Below are 17,999 nucleotides of genomic sequence, written 5' to 3'. Positions count from 1 at the left end.
GGTATCACCGCGATCTTGAGCGCGGGAAAGCTGAGAAATCACCATAACAGCCAAGACCTTAGGGACAGGTCTCTTGGTTTTGCCGGTACTAACCTCAAAGAGGAACCTCAGGTATAGTCCCGGTATGTGTAGCTCCCTCGAGAGGCGCCTCAAGACGTGGCTTGGTACAGAAAGCTCCAGAAGAGGCCGCCTCAGGGCGTACCCAAGTGTCTGAATGGAAAGCTCCAGAAACTGAGTCCTCGGAGCGAACCTCAGTGTCCAAAACCGTAGATTAACTGGGCTGACGTTTTAACACCTGAACGGTGAACCTCGGAATGTGTTCGACTTGGCAGGTCCGTCATGGGAACCCTCAGAGAAAACTCTGGTACGCCTATCAGGCCTGCGATGCATTTCAGGAGAAGTCCTGGTGGAAGAGCTGCTCGATCCCCTGCCGGTCCGAGAAGACTCCAAGGAGGAGTCACCCGGTCGGGGCGCCCTAAAAAGTAAGGAACATTTCATCGATGAAAAGCTGAAGATGAGGTAGAGGAACACACTGAAAAACGTCCTCCCACCGAAGAAGACGGAGTTGGAGTGCCCAGACGGAAAGGGAATCACAGTAGAAGCATGAATCCCAGCGAAGGTCTGGCACGAAACACTCCAAGTTGAGAGAATGGGGATCCGCCCTAGCGAAGTGGCGTTTGCCTGAAGAACTGGACACAAATCCGAGACACTCCAGCATAGACGGAGGACTAAGCGACCGCAGAACTGGAGCAGGAGAGAAGGACAACGGGAACAATAAAATATTCTACCCGGTGACGCAAGTGCACCCAGCCCCGCAGAGAAAAGTACTGAAGGGCGATGCGGAGCTCAGGAGGACGGGGTTACAGCCACGTGCGGTACCCCGAGTAAAAAGAGAAGGACAATATTTTCAATTTTGATGCTTTTTAACAAAAGTGCTCCGGTCCCGTCCCAAAGGACAGAATGTCCCACAAGTATGGAGGAAAGGGGACGGGACGTCGGAGTACAACAAGTTGGCAAATCAGCTTTTCTGTAGTGCAGTCAATTATGCAATTTGTAATGTACTATAAATATTGCAGTTATAGCTTCAAAAGTGAAGAAAAAATTTAAGAAACCTTTCGGAAAAAACACCTGCCAAACGACACCATATAAATTAACTATAGTAATGAAAAAGGATTCTGGAAACATTTGAACCACAAGTTAATTAGGAACACAGGGCTCAGAGGCATGGATTTAAGAGTTCATACAGCAGTCTGGTTGGAAGAGAGCATGGCAAGAGAGCATAACAGTCTCAAGTTTCTTGGTGTGGAGGAGAAACTAGAGAAAAGGCTTCTGGGTTAGTACCAACACTCTAAATCTGCTTCAGTTTACCCAAACACAAAAATGTCCCATTCTGCATGGTAGCCAGAATTAATCTCCACAACTGATGCTGTTCTCCAACTATCAATGCCATGATGTTCACCAGCATTAATGCAACCGGAAGGCAGAGAAACATGGCATTTCCTTCCTAGGACATCAGAGATGTTACCCGCAGATGTAAACCAGCTGGATTCCAACACAAGTGTATAAGGAAATGCAGTTGCTTTTAACAGCCCCGATAAGCATGGTGTTGTGTCTAACCAAGACAACATCCTAAAAGGAGACAATTGCCAGAAGATTATCTTCCAGACAATTTACTCTCGTCTATGGCTTAATGAGGTCTGAGAACACCCATTTTTATTTGTGTCCAAGGATTAATATCTAGCAGGTGAAGCTGAAAATTAGAAACCATGGGGTGAGGTCTGGTTGGTCAGAACTCCAAGAGTATGCAGTGTTCTTGTTTCCTGCTCTTGGGGTTTGTGCTCCATGGGCATTTTCTGATGGAGGTTCCTTGGGTACCTGTACAATTTGGGATGGCTGAGGCTCCTCATTTGTGTACATGAACCGTGAGTGAAGACATTCCGATGGACTACGCACATTTGTCTCCATTGATTGTCTTGCTACTGCCGGGTACAAAATCTAACCTTGTGTTCACAGTTCTGACTTTGGCACCGTGGAACACACGCTGCATTGCATGCCTGTTCAAAGCACTCTGTGAAATGTCAGATTAGCTTCTAAATTTTAAGCGCTTGTGTGAGAATTTTGCAATACATTGAATCTATTTTTGTACCAAGCTTGTAAGAAACAAACTATTTTTTTTCTTAGAAAAGCCAACATAGCAGTCCTAGTTGGCCCTAGGTTCCAACTCCAAAAACCTGCTCACTCGCCTTACTGAATAATCTTAAAGATGGGAAAATGATTAAATGACATTAAATATTTGAACATTCTGGATAAAAGGTTTTGTGCCCATGCCCATCATAATGAAGACAAGAAAAACACTAAATATACAATACATAGTCCAACAAAATCTGAGTATGTCCCAAATAAAGGCAGTGTCAAATTCGCACTATGTTGGGGACTTAATAGGCTTCTTGACATTATATGGACAGTCTTGGTTTCTACCTACACCTAGCCATCCCCCTGCTTCTGGAAAAGGGGATATCAGCAACATGAATAGGCTGGAGAGCCTCCTACAAAATAAATATGCATTAACTGAAATTGTGGTCTGTCTGCGAATATCACACCATAAACCAAGAAACCCTTTATAGTATGAAATAGGAATGCACATTCCCTCAACACAGGTCCAGCAAAACTTCACCCCAGGCCCCAAGTAGTTTCCTTACCGGGGAAGAGCACCAGTTGGGTTTCATGCCATCACCTGTTGACATAGATGACCAGTTGGGATCAGACATTCTCAACGTAGCCGCATTGGAAGAGATACTGCCAGAATGACCACCAAATGTTTTTCCAACTGGTTCCAGCGAAGAGGACTCTCTGCTTCCAGTTTCACTGCATTGTAAGCTTGAAGCGATGGGACTGGTGACTGAAGTGAACCCTGAGAAGGGAAGGGACTTCTGTGTGCTCCCTGGCTGATCCTGCACAACAAGTGTGCGCCCATTCTCTTTGGTGTATGTTGCAAAGCGAATGTTACGGTTAATTTGAGGTACAAACTGCGACAACTCTTTTCCCTGTGAATCTGGATCAGTGTCCTTTGTGGTGTTACCCTGCAGCGTACATTCGAGCCCATCGCTGTCCACATCACTCAGATGCCCTTTCACTTTCTTCAGCAAAGGACAACTGTCCAGGTCAAAGTCCACCTTCCTTCTCCGAACCTCCTTTCCATCTGTGCTCTCCCTCTTCTCTTGGGATGCCTTTTGGGAAGCTCCCTGCAAAGAAGCAGCAGATTCAAGTACTTGCAATTCTCATACTTCCAACCCTACACAATTGCATGATTTCGCCCAACTCCAATGAATTCCATTGCTTCACTCCAGATTACTCATTCAACCCTCCAAAAAAACTAAACATTAAAACAAAGACATCTCTGGTTCTACTGTACCCTCTGAAACTGCTGTACACCTCAATACATGCATGTTAAAAAAAATGCATGCCCCTATACATCGAATCATCCAAAAAGTCAAAACGTAGACTTCAAAAAGATTTAAATAGATATCTAAGCCAATAACATATCCCCAAACATGATTTATATCATAAAGCTGTAATTTGTAGCATGCACTCATTAAAACAGGTTGCCTTAAAGTTTCTTTTTCTGCATAGAATTGTTTTTTGTGGGGGTAGGGGACACTTATGGAATTCCAAAATCCCTGGGGTTGGATTCTGGGGGACCAAACTAAAATGTTGAACATGGAGCGACACAGGACTAGCCAACCCAATTTAAGGTAAGGTAGCAGAGCAGCAAGGCCTAGAGGGTTGTGACAGTGGTCCAAGGCTACAATTAGTCCACACAATGAAAATTATGCAAAATACAAAAATACACAAGTATTTATTTAGCCTTTAAAATACACACTAAACAAGTAAAACCTAATCAAATATTGTCACACATTTACTATAAAACAGATCTATACATTCACCCTTAGGAGATGAAATAAAAGTATACGACTTAAATGCACGAACTTCAGTAGACACTAGTAACCACAATACACTTCCCCAAAATCTTAACGCGTCCAACCCTAAGATGGCTTGGGGCTTGTGCCCTAAAGTCATCAGCAATATCAAAAAACGAATGAGCAAGGTCAGGTCAATCTCTTCTGAAGAGTAACCACCACTGCTACACCCTGAGTGGGTGACCTTGTGTGGGTGGTCACAGAATTCTCATGAAACTGTTCTTCTGCACAAAAGGGTTTTATTTTGCAGTGGTGTAGTAATACATTGGTATTTTTCAAAAAACATAGGACATTCACATTTGAGGACATAAAAAGTGTAGTACCTAAGTAAGAATGATCAAGTAGTCAATATTTGAGACATCTACTTGTACAGTTTGTTCATGCTCTACAGGTTCCTTGGGAAGGAAGCTTGGAGAATTCAGTGGAACCATAAACACGTGGGGGGCCCATAGAGTGTGGGCAAAATCAAGAGTTGAACAACAACATATAATACATGTCAACACGACAGTGTTTCGGCCATTTTGCGTGGAGCTAGGTGAGCTCTAATGGTGTAGGCCTTCATCAGGACAGGAGTGTCTTTACGAGTGGAGGGTCCTATGTTGTCTGTAGCAATGAAACAGACAAAGAACGTGTCAGGATGTACGTGGTCAGCAAAGATCTAGCAGAGAAAAGTTATGAATACTATGTAGGGTGGATGCCGGTGCTTACCGAATCCGAGGAGCTTAGTGGCTCAGATTAAGAGGTGGAAGGATCCACTTCTTTAAGATGCAGTCATCTTGTCAACAGGCGCTGTCAAGTCTGTAAGGGGATGAGGAAGAAGGATTACTAAATGGCTCCCCAGGAGTGCGGTTCCTCTCTAGCCCATAGTTAGTGTGTGACTAGGGAGGTGGTGGTGTAGGTCTTAGCAGATTTGGTGAGAGTAGACCTAGTGGTGGTCCCACTAAACATGGAGTGCGCTTAAATGGGATAAAAAGGGCTTCTGTGGAATAACAAAATGCCATTATCAAGTGCAGGGAAAACCTAGTGCAAATCTGTATTTAATACAATGTGATTAAAAAGAGTGCCCCTTCTCATCGGCCCTGGGGGAAGGGTGGACCGTGATCTATGTGGGCTGTGCAAGTTCTGGATTACGGTGTCACAACACGTGTCATGCAGCCTATGGTGTAGGTGGCATGAAGGGCTATGTGTGTTTAAATGTGCAGAGTCATGCCGTTTAGAGATTCCTTACAGTGAGGGTAGGCCTACCAGTTACTGTGCATGAAGCCGCGTGCAGTAAAGCTTACCTATTGTCAGTGCATTCAGCTGCCAAGATCGTTGAAGCAGCAGTGTGACGTCTCGGATGTCGAGGATGCAAGTGTGTTAAGTGCAGGCCAGGGCCATGTTAAAGAACTGGGGCCCTGTGGTGGGGCGACTACCTAAATGCCTGTTTGGAGTTGATGCAGGCAGTCGGTAGGGGCAAAATGCAAGTCATGCAGGGTGTGGCGCATGATGTCAGCCACTGTCAATCCCATTGGGTGTCAGCTGTCATGTAGTATAGAATCAGGCCTGTGTTACTTCAATCCCACATGTTGTTCATGACAGGTATATGACATCAAGGGTTTATATCAATTTACAGATGTAATAACTTTAAAGATTTGACAGAAAATCAAAAAACAAATTGTTACACAGTGCAAATTCTTGTTTTTAGAAAATGGAAAGGATCTGTATGAAAGTCTGGCCAGATGCAAGGTGGATGTGGTTTCTCAGAGAGCATCTGCAGCCATATTGTATAAAACACATTGCTATAGACAAATGTTCTGTCATAGGACATTCATACAGATCCTTTCCATTTTCTAAAAATAAGAATTTGCACTGTGTAACAATTTGTTTTTTGATTTTCTGTCAAATCTTTATTTAAAGTAATTACATCTGTAAACTGATAAACCATTGATGTCATATCCGTCATGAACAACATGTGGGAATGATGTTACACAGGCCTGATTCTATACTACATGGCAGCTGACACCCAATGGGATTGACAGTGGCTGACATAATCATGCGCCACACCCTGCATGACTTGCATTTTGGCCCAAGTGACTGCCTGCATCAACTCCAAACAGGCATTTAGGTAGTCACGCCACCACAGGGCCCCTGTTCTTTAACATGGCCCTGGCCTGCACTTGCATCCTCGACATTCGAGACGTCGCACTGCTGCTTCAACGATCTTGGCAGCTGAATACACTGACAATAGGTAAGCTTTACTGCACGCGGCTTCATGCACAGTAACTGGTAGGCCTACCCTCACTGTAAGGAATCTCTAAACAGCATGACTCTGCACATTTAAACACCCATAGCCCTTCATGCCACCTACACCATAGGCTGCATGACACGTGTTGTGGCACCGTAATCCAGAACTTGCACAGCCCACATAGATCACGGCCCACCCTTCCCCCAGGACCGATGAGAAGGGGCACTCTTTAATCACATTGTATTAAATACAGATTTGCACTAAGTTTGCCGTGCGCTTGATAAATGGCATTTTGTTATTCCACAGAAGCCCTTTTTATCCCATTTAAGCGCACTCCATGTTTAGTGGGACCACCACTAGGTCTACTCTCACCAAATCTGCTAAGACCTACACCACCACCTCCCTAGTCACACACTAACTATGGGCTAGAGAGGAACCGCACCCCTGGGGCGCCATTTAGTAATCCTCCTTCCTCATCCCCTTACAGACGTGACCGCGCCTGTTGACAAGATGACGACTTCATCTTAAAGAAGTGGATCCTTCCACCTCTTAATCTGAGCCACTAAGCTCCTCGGATTCGGTAAGCACCGGCATCCACCCTACATAGTATTCATAACTTTTCTCTGCTAGATCTTTGCTGCCCACGTACATCCTGACACGTTCTTTGTCTGTTTCACTCCTACAGACCACATAGGACCCTCCACTGGTAAAGACACTCCTGTCCTGATGAAGGCCTACACCATTAGAGCTCACCTAGCTCCACGCAAAATGGCCGAAACACTGTCGTGTTGACATGTATTATATGTTGTTGTTCAACTCTTGATTTTGCCCAAACTCTATGGGCCCCCACCACCTGTTTATGATTCCACTGAATTCTCTAAGCTTCCTTCCCAAGGAACCTATAGAGCATGAACAAACTGTACAAGTAGATGTCTCAAATATTGACTACATGATCATTCGTACTTAGGTACTACACCTTGTATGTCCTCAAATGTGAATGTCCTATGTTTTTTGAAAAATACCAGTGTATTACTACACCACTGCACTTCAAAATAAAACCCTTTTGTGCAGAAGAACAGTTTCATGAGAATTCTGTGACCACCCACACAAGGAGTCACCCACTCAGGGTGTAGCAGTGGTTACTCTTCAGCAGAGATTGACCTGACCTTGCTCATTTGTTTGAAATTATTGTACCAACCTGGGAAGAGCAAGGCAGTAACCAGGTACCCTTCAGAATACTGGTCTGAAGTCATCAGCTCCAAAGAGATTGTTTTTATAATTTATTTGGTTTTAATTGGTTCGTACAGAACTTTAAGCACTGTACAAAACATACATAAAGCATAATAAAAGAAGAGAATGCATTACTTACCGTAAAAGCATTTCTGATGATTGTATCTGCTTAGATTCACATGCTGTGCATAGGTCCGACATCCAGTGGTCACTGCGGAGTATTGCATTTTGTTTTTCGTAGTCGAAAAGGGGACGTCGACAAGGCGTGTCTGAAACACTATCCCTATAGTGACGTGCGTTGTACCCACAATCCCTCACGCGTCGAGGTCCCTCTGTTTGTATTTTTCTGCCCTGAGGGAGCCTTCTAGACGTGAGTGAGTACAGAAAAGAGAGAGATATATAAAGGAAGTCTATGTTCCTTCCATCCGAGCGGGGAGGAAGGGCGGGCGCATGTGAATCTAAGCAGATACAATCATCAGAAATGCTTTTACGGTAAGTAATGCATTCTCTTCTGATGTTTGTTAATCTGCTTAGAATCACATGCTGTGCATAGACTAGCGAGCAGTACCCGGAGTTGGCGGTGGGTTATGAGAAGGAACAGTAGAGAAAAGGTGTCGTAATACTGCCTGTCCCACCTGGGAGTCAGATCTAGAGTGTGTATCTAGACAGTAGTGTTTTGTAAAGGTGTGCACAGAACTCCAGGTAACCGCTTTGCAGATGGACTCAAGGGGAACATTTGCAATTAATGCTATGGATGCCCCCGTGCCTCGAGTAGAGTGTGCTTTTGGCCTAAAGGGCAGTTCTCTCTTAGCAAGAGTATAGCAGAGAGTGATGCATTGAACAATCCATCTAGAAATAGTGGATTTTGAAACTGCATCTCCTTCTCTTCCTGCTGCCACCGAGACGAAGAACTGATTAGTCTTCCTCAGTGGTTTGGTTCTTTCCATGTAGAACATGACCGCTCTGCGTACATCTAGTGTGTGCAGAGTCCTTTCTCCCAAATTGGAAGGATTTTGAAAGAACGTTGGTAGTTCTATAGATTGGTTTACGTGGAATTTAGAAATAAATTTCGGAGCAAACCTAGGGTGAGTGCGTAGAACCACTTTATCTTTGTGAACTGTAACGAAGGGGTCTAGAATAGAAAGAGCCTGAAGTTCACTTACTCTCCTGATGGAGGTGATAGCTATTAAAAAAGCAGTCTTAAGCGTGAGGTGTTTAAGAGATGCTTTGTGCATGGGTTCGAATGGAGAGCCCATGAGTCTGGTAAGTACCACATTAAGGTCCCATCCGGGAGCTGGGTCAGCTATCGGGGGGTGTATTCTCTTTACTCCCTCCATGAAGGCCTTTATAACAGGGATCCTCCACCACGACACTTTGAGTTGGGAAGTGGTGTATGCAGAAAGTGCAGCTAGGTGGACTTTAATGGAGTTAAACACTAGACCTGAATCCAATAGGTGGGTCAGGTATAGGACCACATGTGTGGGAGAGCAGTCAATAGGGTTGATGCTTTTACTCCTGCACCAGATGACAAATCTTTTCCACTTGCTAGAATAGCAGTGGCGAGTGTTCGGTTTTCGGGCTTCCCTGAGGATGTCCATGCATCTTTGCGGGAGTTGTAGATGTCCGAACTCTATGATCTCAGGAGCCAAGCTGCTAAGTTCATGTTCTGGGGGCATGGATGCAGAGTCCTGCCTTTGTCCTGAGACAGCATGTTGTACGGGCAGGGGAGTTTTACTGGGGGGGATAGAGACATCTCCATCAAGTGAGCGAACCATGGTTGTCGTGCCCACATTGGGGCCACTAGTATCATGGTCACTTGTTCCTGGTGCATCTTGTGCACCACTTTGTTGAGAAGGGGGGTCGGGGGAAAAGCGTAAACAAATTTCCCTGACCATTGCATCGACAGACCGTTCCCCTTGGATTGGTTCTGGGGGTACCTGGAGGCGTAACTTAGGCATTGTGAGTTTTCCAGGGTTGCGAACAGGTCTATTTCTGGGAATCCCCATTGTGTGAAGACGTCGAAGACGATGTCTTCGTGCAGGCGCCATTCGTACTCTTCGGGCAGGGGGAAATCTCTGCTGAGACTGTCTGCTAGCAGATTGAGTTCCCCGGGTACATGTAGTGATAGTAGGAACATGTCCTGTTTGAGAGCCCACTTCCATATATTCTGGGCCAGCTTGGACAGGCCTGGAGAGTGAGTGCCCCCTTGCTTGTTGATGTAGTACATGGCTGTGGTGCTGTCTGTAAGGACCATTACTGTTTTGCCTTGTAGGTGTTCCTGGAAGGCTCTTAGCGCCTTGAACACAGCTAGTAGCTCCAGTAGATTTATGTGTTTGGATGCTACGTTCGGAGTCCACACTCCGTGAGCAGTCTGATGGGATAGGTGCGCCCCCCATCCTGTGAGGGATGCGTCTGTGGTTAGAGTGGCTTCCGCCGCGGGTGTGGCAAAGGGTTTCCCTTTTTCCATGTTTTCCTTTGTCCACCACCGTAGCGAGAGAACTAAGGCCTGCGAGACCACAACTAGATCCTCCCATAGTCCGCTGGCCTGACACCACTGGCTGTTGAGCCACTCTTGCATTGGGCGCATGCGCAGGCGTGCGTGAGGTACCAAATAAATACACGACGCCATCATTCCTAGCAAGCGCATTGCTTTGCGTACCGTCACCTCTCGACCGGTTACATATTGAGGGATTTGAAACAGCATGTTTTGGACCCTCTCTTTGGAGGGGAAGACGAGGCCGTCCTTTGTTTGAATTAGAGCCCCTAGGAATTGTTTGATTTGACTGGGGTCTAAACTGGACTTCTTTTCGTTGATGGAGAAGCCCAACTGGAACAAAAGGTCTACTGTCTTTTGGGTATTGGAGAAGCATGTTTCGTAAGAATCCCCGGTTATGAGCCAGTCGTCGAGGTAAGGGTAAACTGGGATGGACAACCTGCGCAGGTGGGCCGCTGCCACTGCCAGCACCTTCGTGAATACCCTTGGTGCTGATGCTATGCCGAAGGGTAGCACTTTGAACTGGTAGTGTTTGCCCTCTATCATGAACCTGAGGTATTTTCTGTGCGCTGGCAACATTAAAATATGAAAGTATGCATCTTTCATGTCCAATGTTGTCATGTAATCTCCCTGAGAAAGCAGTGGGATTACTTCCTGTAAGGTTACCATACGAAACTTTTGGGGTTTGATAAAGTTGTTCGCTGGGCGCAGATCTAATACAGGGCGCATGGTTAGATCCTTTTTGGGTACAAGGAAGTACACTGAATAAATACCTTCCGTTACCTGAGATAGAGGCACGACCTCTATGGCTCCTTTTTCCAGTAGTTGTTGTACTTCTTGGAGAAGGATGGCAAGATGTTCCGGTGTCATGCGACGTCCCCTCGGGGGTCTGTAGGATGGGGAACTGTTGAATTCGATACAGTATCCGTGGGCTACGGTGGACAGTACCCAACGGTCTGACGTTATCTCCTCCCATGCAGGAAGAAAGGATGTTATCCGGCCCCCGACCGGTGTTGCATGGGAGGGGACGCGAATATTCGCGTCACTTGGAGTTGTTGGGGGCTTGGGAGCCTCTGGGGGTGGATCTCCGACCCCTCCCTTTGCCCCGGCGTTGTCCTCTTTGGCTGTACTGCCCACTATTGGTTTGGTAATTGGTGGCAGGGTATTGCTGATGTTGATTTTGTTGTTGGTGTTGGCGTTGGCCACGAAAAAAGCGTTTGTTGCCATAGCCGCGCCTGGTAGTGGGCTTAGAGATCTGGTCGAGAGTCTTGATAGTGTCGAACTCTTTTTTAGCCATCTCTAGGGCTTCATCTACCGCTTTTCCGAAGAGGTTAGCGTCCTCGACAGGTTTATTTATCAAAGACGCCTGTGTCTCTGGTTTAAAGCCTGAGTTGCGCAGCCATACATGGCGCTTTAGGAGTATTCCTTGTACCAAGGAACGTCCTGCTGTTTCTGCCGCGTCCAGAGAGTTTTTAACAATGCTCTGGTTCACTTGGGTTCCTTCGCCAATAGTTGACAGTAGGCGCGTACGTAAAGGCTCCGGTGCTTCCTCGGCGTCTTTTCGCAGTTTGGCCCACTGCGCGTCTGCGTAGCTTGCAAGCAAGGAATTGTTGTTGGCAATTCTTGCTGAGAAGGCAGCCGAGGAAGTAACCCTTTTTGCAAGGGCATATAGCCTCTTGCCCTCCTTGTCAGGGGGTGCCTCACTCGTGGAAAGTGGTACCCCTGCCCTCTTTCTAGTATTAGAAACCACTAGGGAATCAGGAATGGAATGTCCCCTAATGTAGAGGGGGTCTGAGGGTGAAGGAGTGAAAAGTTTTTCAATCCGTGGATTGACCCCTCTGATCATAGCAGGAGTGGACAGCGAAGGTATGATCCTTCTCTTCACTGAAGCGAGGAGTGGAATGGTCTGGCTGACCGGGGGTTTTTCCTTAATCACTCTTTCCACAAAGTCCAATTCTGGAGAGAGTTCCCCGGTGTCGAGTTCGAAATGCGCTGCTGCTCTGCGCAACAGTGCATTGAACGTTGGCTGATCGTCAATTGGAGACGTGTTCCTAACTGGAGAATTGTCCGGAGGAGTTAGGTTTATGCCATCAGTGTCGGAATACACTGATGGTGATTGCCAGGGGTGTGAAGGTCCCTCTTCTGGGTTAACCCCGAAGCCTTCTTCTATAATGTCTGTTCTGTCTTCCAGACATTCCTCCTGGTTCTGTTCTTCATTGTCCATGAAATCATATTCTTCCTCGAAGTCTTGCTCCTCCCCAGTGAGGTCATATACATCTTGGAAGTCTGAGGCTGTGTCCTGCTGGGGATCGACTAGCCTCGGATTTTTGGCATTGGGGTCCTCCTGAGGCCCTTCTCTGGTCCTCTTGTGTGTTTGAGAGGCCTGGGTGCTCATGAACTTTTCCATCCTCTCCATACAGAGGTGGAGTCTTTCCATAGTTTCATGGGGTACCCCAGAGCGGTCTGGCGGGGGAAACATAGGGTTATCTAACTCGAAATGGCTCGACCTCTCCCAAAGCGTCGAGGAAAGTGTCCCATCGCCCTCCGAAAAACCTTCTGGTGTGTCGGGAGACTCCCTGCCTGAAGGGGGTAGTCCCTGCTTCCCTTCGGGCTTTTTCGGCGTATCCTTTAATTTATGCGTAACGCTCGACGAAATCTTCGGCGTACGCTTTTGGGCGTCGGCTACAGCGATCCTTGCTAAGCTATCGGCGACTCGTTTGTCGGCGGAAGCTTGAGTTTTCGACGCTATGGGTATCGAACGCTCTACGGCGGTCTGCGCTTTCTGTTGATGCGCACCGGCCGATGGTTTGGTGGCAGCGCCCTTGTTTGCCGAAAGCCCAGTCGCAGGTTGCGGTTGCGAGAGGGGCTTCGAACCCGAACGGTCCGAGGAGGCCGCCGGTGGAACCTGCGTCTCCTTGGGCGCCGAAGGTCTTTTCGACTTTGTCGACGAAGAGCCGTGGGTTGTGTGTTTATGTGGATCTTTGTGTGCGTCTGTGTCGCCGGGGTGTTCATCCCCATAAGCAGGGCGTGAGCCGAGCCCGTCGGGGCCGGGGACAGACGACGAAGCGCGTAAGCGCTCCTTAGGAGGGGGTTTCGACTTCCGTAGCGGAGGTCGTGGTATCGCGTTCCTCGTCACTGTCGGTGGTAGCAGCGGCGGGTGAACCTTCGGCCTTCGACATCGCGTAGGCCGCCCACCTTTTAACCCTTCGGTCTTTTAGAGTTTTAGGCTTAAGAAGCCGACACGCCGCGCACCTTTCCTCCTTGTGATCGAGGGGCAAGCAGCGGTTACACCGTGAGTGCTTGTCCTTCCAAGTGAATTTGCCTTTACAAAGTGGGCAAAACCTAAACGGTGTCCTCTCCATAGCCGAGGCAATAAATCGCGATACACACCCCAAGGGAAAGGAAGGGGAAAGGGAAAGGCATTCTCAGAAAAGACCCAGAGATGTCCCACGACCCCACTCTCCCTACTGTATATGGCCTGCGAGGCCAGGCCACGTGTTCGGCAGCGCCGAAGGATTTCTTCCGCTCGACCCTCCGTCGAAGATTCTTTTCGGCGGAGAACAGCTTACAACTGCGTCGAGGGAGGGATTATAAATATTAGAGAAAATACGACCAGGGGTCGAGGAGTTGCAATGTCTCTCGAGGAGCTCCGCGTGAAGGCGACCAGAAGCTGGGCGGAAAAAAACAATCTGAGGGACCTCGACGCGTGAGGGATTGTGGGTACAACGCACGTCACTATAGGGATAGTGTTTCAGACACGCCTTGTCGACGTCCCCTTTTCGACTACGAAAAACAAAATGCAATACTCCGCAGTGACCACTGGATGTCGGACCTATGCACAGCATGTGATTCTAAGCAGATTAACAAACATCAGAAAAAACATTATACAAACCTCTAAGTCACCAAATAACTTCTAAAATTCGTGGCCAATACATTTTCAAGGTTTACATTTTTGCAAATTCCAGTTAATATAACATTTTTCAAGTTCACTTAATGTTTTTCCAAAGGTTGACCAACATGTTTGAAAAACAATTGATTTGGCTGAGATCGCATCTGTCCAAAATGTATCAGTTTGAATAAATCTGTTATGTACACATTTACCATAATATAAGTAAAATGGAAGCGAATCACATTGAGTCAGTAGGTGCCTTGTAGATTCCAGATCCTTCGTACAAAGCCTACAATACCTTTCAGATCTAATACCTGCTGAGGTAGGCGTCTGATAATTAATGATGGCAGACAACTCAATCTTCGCTGCATAACAAACCACTGCAGGTGTTTACATGGTGTAACCGTAACATAGCTGACTGGTGTATTAAGTGTAAATGATGATCATGCATATTCCTCATAACTCATGTTTACAGACCAATTCCATAGTGCCGCCTTTTTACATAAACTTTATCTTACATACCTTTAGTCATCCTCCAAGTATAGATTCCAAACTATTTGCTCAAGGAATGTATTGAATGAGTCCATATACTCCAGCAATATCTTTGGTATGTCATCAGAACCTTTCCGAATTGAGCCAATATGGGCAAGGATATTTTTCTCATTACTTATCTCAAAAGGGGTAGTTCACTCAAAAATGTATTTTTAAAAAGATGGGCCATATTCAAAAATATATAAAAAATATTTTTTAAACACCTACATAAATACAATTTTGGCAAATGAGGTTCAAAGTTTTGATATCGGGGTATCCATTCTGTGAAATGAAGGAGCCTCCTCTGTTCATGTTAAGCTCTGCTCCTGCAGCAATAATCAAGCAAAAGCCCTGAGCTGGGAGCATTTGCTTACTGTTGCGTGAGAGAAGAGCTTAACAAAAAGAGGAGGCTGTCACAGTATTCATAATTGCCCTGACTATGTTTCCTGTGCTCCCAAGGTCCAGGGGAGCACAGAAAACATAAAATGAAGGCACAGCAATTATAAATACTTCACCGGCATTTTCATAATTGCTATGACTTTCATTCAAAGTTTCCAGAGCACGGGCAACGTGAAACGAAAGTACCGGAATTTATTAATACTACGCCACCCGGTGGCAAGCGGCATAATATTTATAATTGTCAGTACTTCTGTTTTAATTCTCCCGAGCTCCCCCAACAGGCTTCAAACAAAAGGCACACCAAATCGTCTGCGTACCCGAGCCGGTTCAGGTGTATTGAACCGAACCTCAGTGGAGAATTGTTTAGACTAACATTCCATCCAGGTTGGATCTATATAAGTTAAAGAATGTTGGTGCGAGTACACAACAGTTTCAGGTTATTTGTTTGTGTATGGTAAGATAGTTAGCCTGTTTCATTAAATCGAATACTAACAGTAGTACCCTCATACAACAGTCTAATAAAAGAAGATGTTCATAGGCATTCCCCAAGACTCAACTTTTTCTATAGTGATAATCTATCTACTTTGTAATCCACAAAAACCAAAATACAATCGTTCCCCCTTCGTACTTCAGTTTTATTTTCCAAATGATTTATAATTCAGATACTTCATAAAACTATACCTTGAGCAATACAGAAACTCCAACTCTTAGTAGAAGGCTGTACCACCTTATATTATATTAGATAGAAATGGCAGAACAGCTAGGCTTATCTTAGGAGGGTGAGATGGCTCTAGAGAGGTCATATTGTACAAAGAAACACTTATTCACTGATGCATTGTAAAAATTATGGATTATGTATGCACAGGTAAAGAGAATTCTTCAGAAAGGCAGGTACTTTTCTAAGTCAAACAATTATAAAAACTAAAACAATACTTATGGTAGGTGAACCAAAGTATAAACAATATTTAGAACAGGAGTATGTAGTTCAAGGCAAGTAAGACCTAGCGTTACACACTTAGAAAGGCAGTACACATTTCAAGGTGAGTAAAACCCTATTGGTAATACTTTATTACACGCATTCAGTTTCAGGAATAGGTAGTTATACTAATGTTAATTTTCAGAATCGTGGGGCACAATTCTAAGGGAAGCAAGAACTCAGACTTTACAGAAATGCAGCAAGCAGTTCAAGGTTAGCAAAACCTAATGTTACCCATTTCGAATGGAAGTATGTATTCAAGTGGAGTAAAATTATTGGAAATACACTTACACTTATTCAGTTTTAGGAATAATACAGTAATACCAGCTCTGTTACTTTCTAGAATAGTGGAACACAATTAAAAAGTAAATAACATTGTATACTTTTCAGAATAGCCATAAGCAATTCACAGGTAAGAACGTTGTAACACTTTGTAACTTATGTTACCTGGCAGCCTGCTTACATGACGTTACTGTTACCTGGGTGCATGGCCTGCCTACATGATGTTACCTGGCCGCAGGGCTTACCAAACTGGACTCTTGTACCTTGATGCTAACTGGCCGTAAGGCTTGCTTTGTATCAATATCTGTACAAGTAACCCTCGTAACATGAGGTTTGTGTTGACCTGGCAGTGCGCTTACTTTAAATTTGTAATTCATGCATATTCGGTACACCTGAAGTAGCCACTGCACCATGGGGCGTGGCACTGCCAGAATGTTTTTCTTCAAGTTCCACCCGCATGTTTGTAACCCTTATGCGTGGTTCTGCACTTTGTAATATGTCACTGCACTTAGTGTAACTAGCGCCTAGACGCCAGAGGGCTCTGTGTGCTGCTATAATTGCAAAAAATAAATTCTATTTCAGACACAATTAGTTACAGCACTAACATAGCAAGTAAATACCTTGCAACACTTGTTCCATTTGCTAGACAGATGACTTATACTTTAGAAGTCCATCCCTAGTCTAAGGCATGCATGATCTCACAGGCAGAAAGGGGATACTGGTGGTCCAGTGGCCAACAGTAGGCAGGCCAGAAATAGGCACAGATGCAAGAAAGTTTGATTGCCAGAGGATTTCTGGTCCAACAAGTACAGACTTTAGAGTTAATAGAAAAAGGGACTTTGTTAGGCCTGGGCGAACGTTATGAGCAGACTCCCAGCTACACAAAATCACCACCCTAGCCACAAAGGATCGACACAAGACTTTAGATAAGTATTACCCTCAGCCATACAGTACCTCAGCAGTGAAGAGCCTGCAGACGGACGCCTTCATGGTGCAGCAGCACAGAAAACGGTCTCTGGATTCTTTGTCCAGAACCAAGCCATTTATCCGGGAACCCAGCCAATCAACACATGCTACATTCAAACTTTGCCTCCCAGTAGGACTGGTTACAGGCAGGCATGCCAGAAGATGGGGAGCTGCAGAGTTTGACTCCTCTCTCGTTTCCAGTCTTTCCAAACACTCCGGAGCCTCTGCGGGCTACACAAAGGGTTCACGCACTTGACAAAAATTAAACCTTTACCTCCACCTCCCAGAACGGAGGATAACCACAAAGAAAGAACAAGCACACTAATAATGGTGTAAAAAGAAACAAGCCATCTTTCTTGATGAATGGTGACCCTTCCATGCATTACTGTGGTTGGTTTAACAGGCCAAGATTAAAAATCTCAGCACACAAAAGTCAGGCGAGCACATCCATGGCTACCAGCAATAATTGTAAACTTGTCACTGTAACAGAAATTTTACAAGATCAGGGAGAAAAAGTTACTTACCCCTGGTAACATTCTTTCGATTGGTTGTTCCTTCCACATATTCCTCATCTTATTATAATTATTCTTCCAGCTTAAGCTGCTTCGGAATTCATTTAGACTGGGGCGATGTGTGCTGTCTTGTCGAGTCGATGTCCCTCGAGGGCCTCCTGTCGACATCAGTATAAGTAGCGCATGCAGCGCCCGTTGGCTTCAGTTTTCCCTCCTCCTGAAGAGGAATTACCAGGCGTACTATAGACCGAAGGTTACAAGAAACCGTAAAGTGCAAGAACATGTAAAGTGGAAGGAACATGCAATAGAAAGAACGTTATCAGGGGTAAGTAACTTATTCTTCGAATGGAGTGCGTCCACCCACGTATTTCTCATTTTATGATAGACTCCCAAAGCAGTAATAATTTTGAGGTGATAGTACGAATTGTTTAAATAGTTGTCATGGACGGAATGAAGGACCGCTTCTGCAAATTGTCCTACCTTACTGGAAGATGAATCCAGGCAGTAATGTCTATC

The 17,999-nt window shown here is 45.5% G+C and overlaps 1 protein-coding gene across 1 annotated transcript in view; it reads right to left on the bottom strand.

Moving 5' to 3' along the window:
• KDM3B (lysine demethylase 3B) overlaps positions 1-17,999 on the bottom strand; it is a 2,029,046-nt gene that overhangs the window by 1,352,871 nt on the left and 658,176 nt on the right. Inside the window, exon 7 of the mRNA XM_069651588.1 lies at positions 2,700-3,242. Coding sequence (XP_069507689.1) covers positions 2,700-3,242 — 543 coding nt within the window. The remainder of the gene's footprint in view (positions 1-2,699; positions 3,243-17,999) is intronic.

The sequence above is a fragment of the Ambystoma mexicanum genome, chromosome 3p (genome assembly GCF_040938575.1).
Source record: "Ambystoma mexicanum isolate Mex_15411 chromosome 3p, UKY_AmexF1_1, whole genome shotgun sequence".
In the NCBI taxonomy this organism is placed as follows: domain Eukaryota; kingdom Metazoa; phylum Chordata; class Amphibia; order Caudata; family Ambystomatidae; genus Ambystoma; species Ambystoma mexicanum.
The sequence above is the reverse complement of the archived record's forward strand: the minus strand, read 5'-3'. Positions and strand labels throughout refer to the sequence as shown.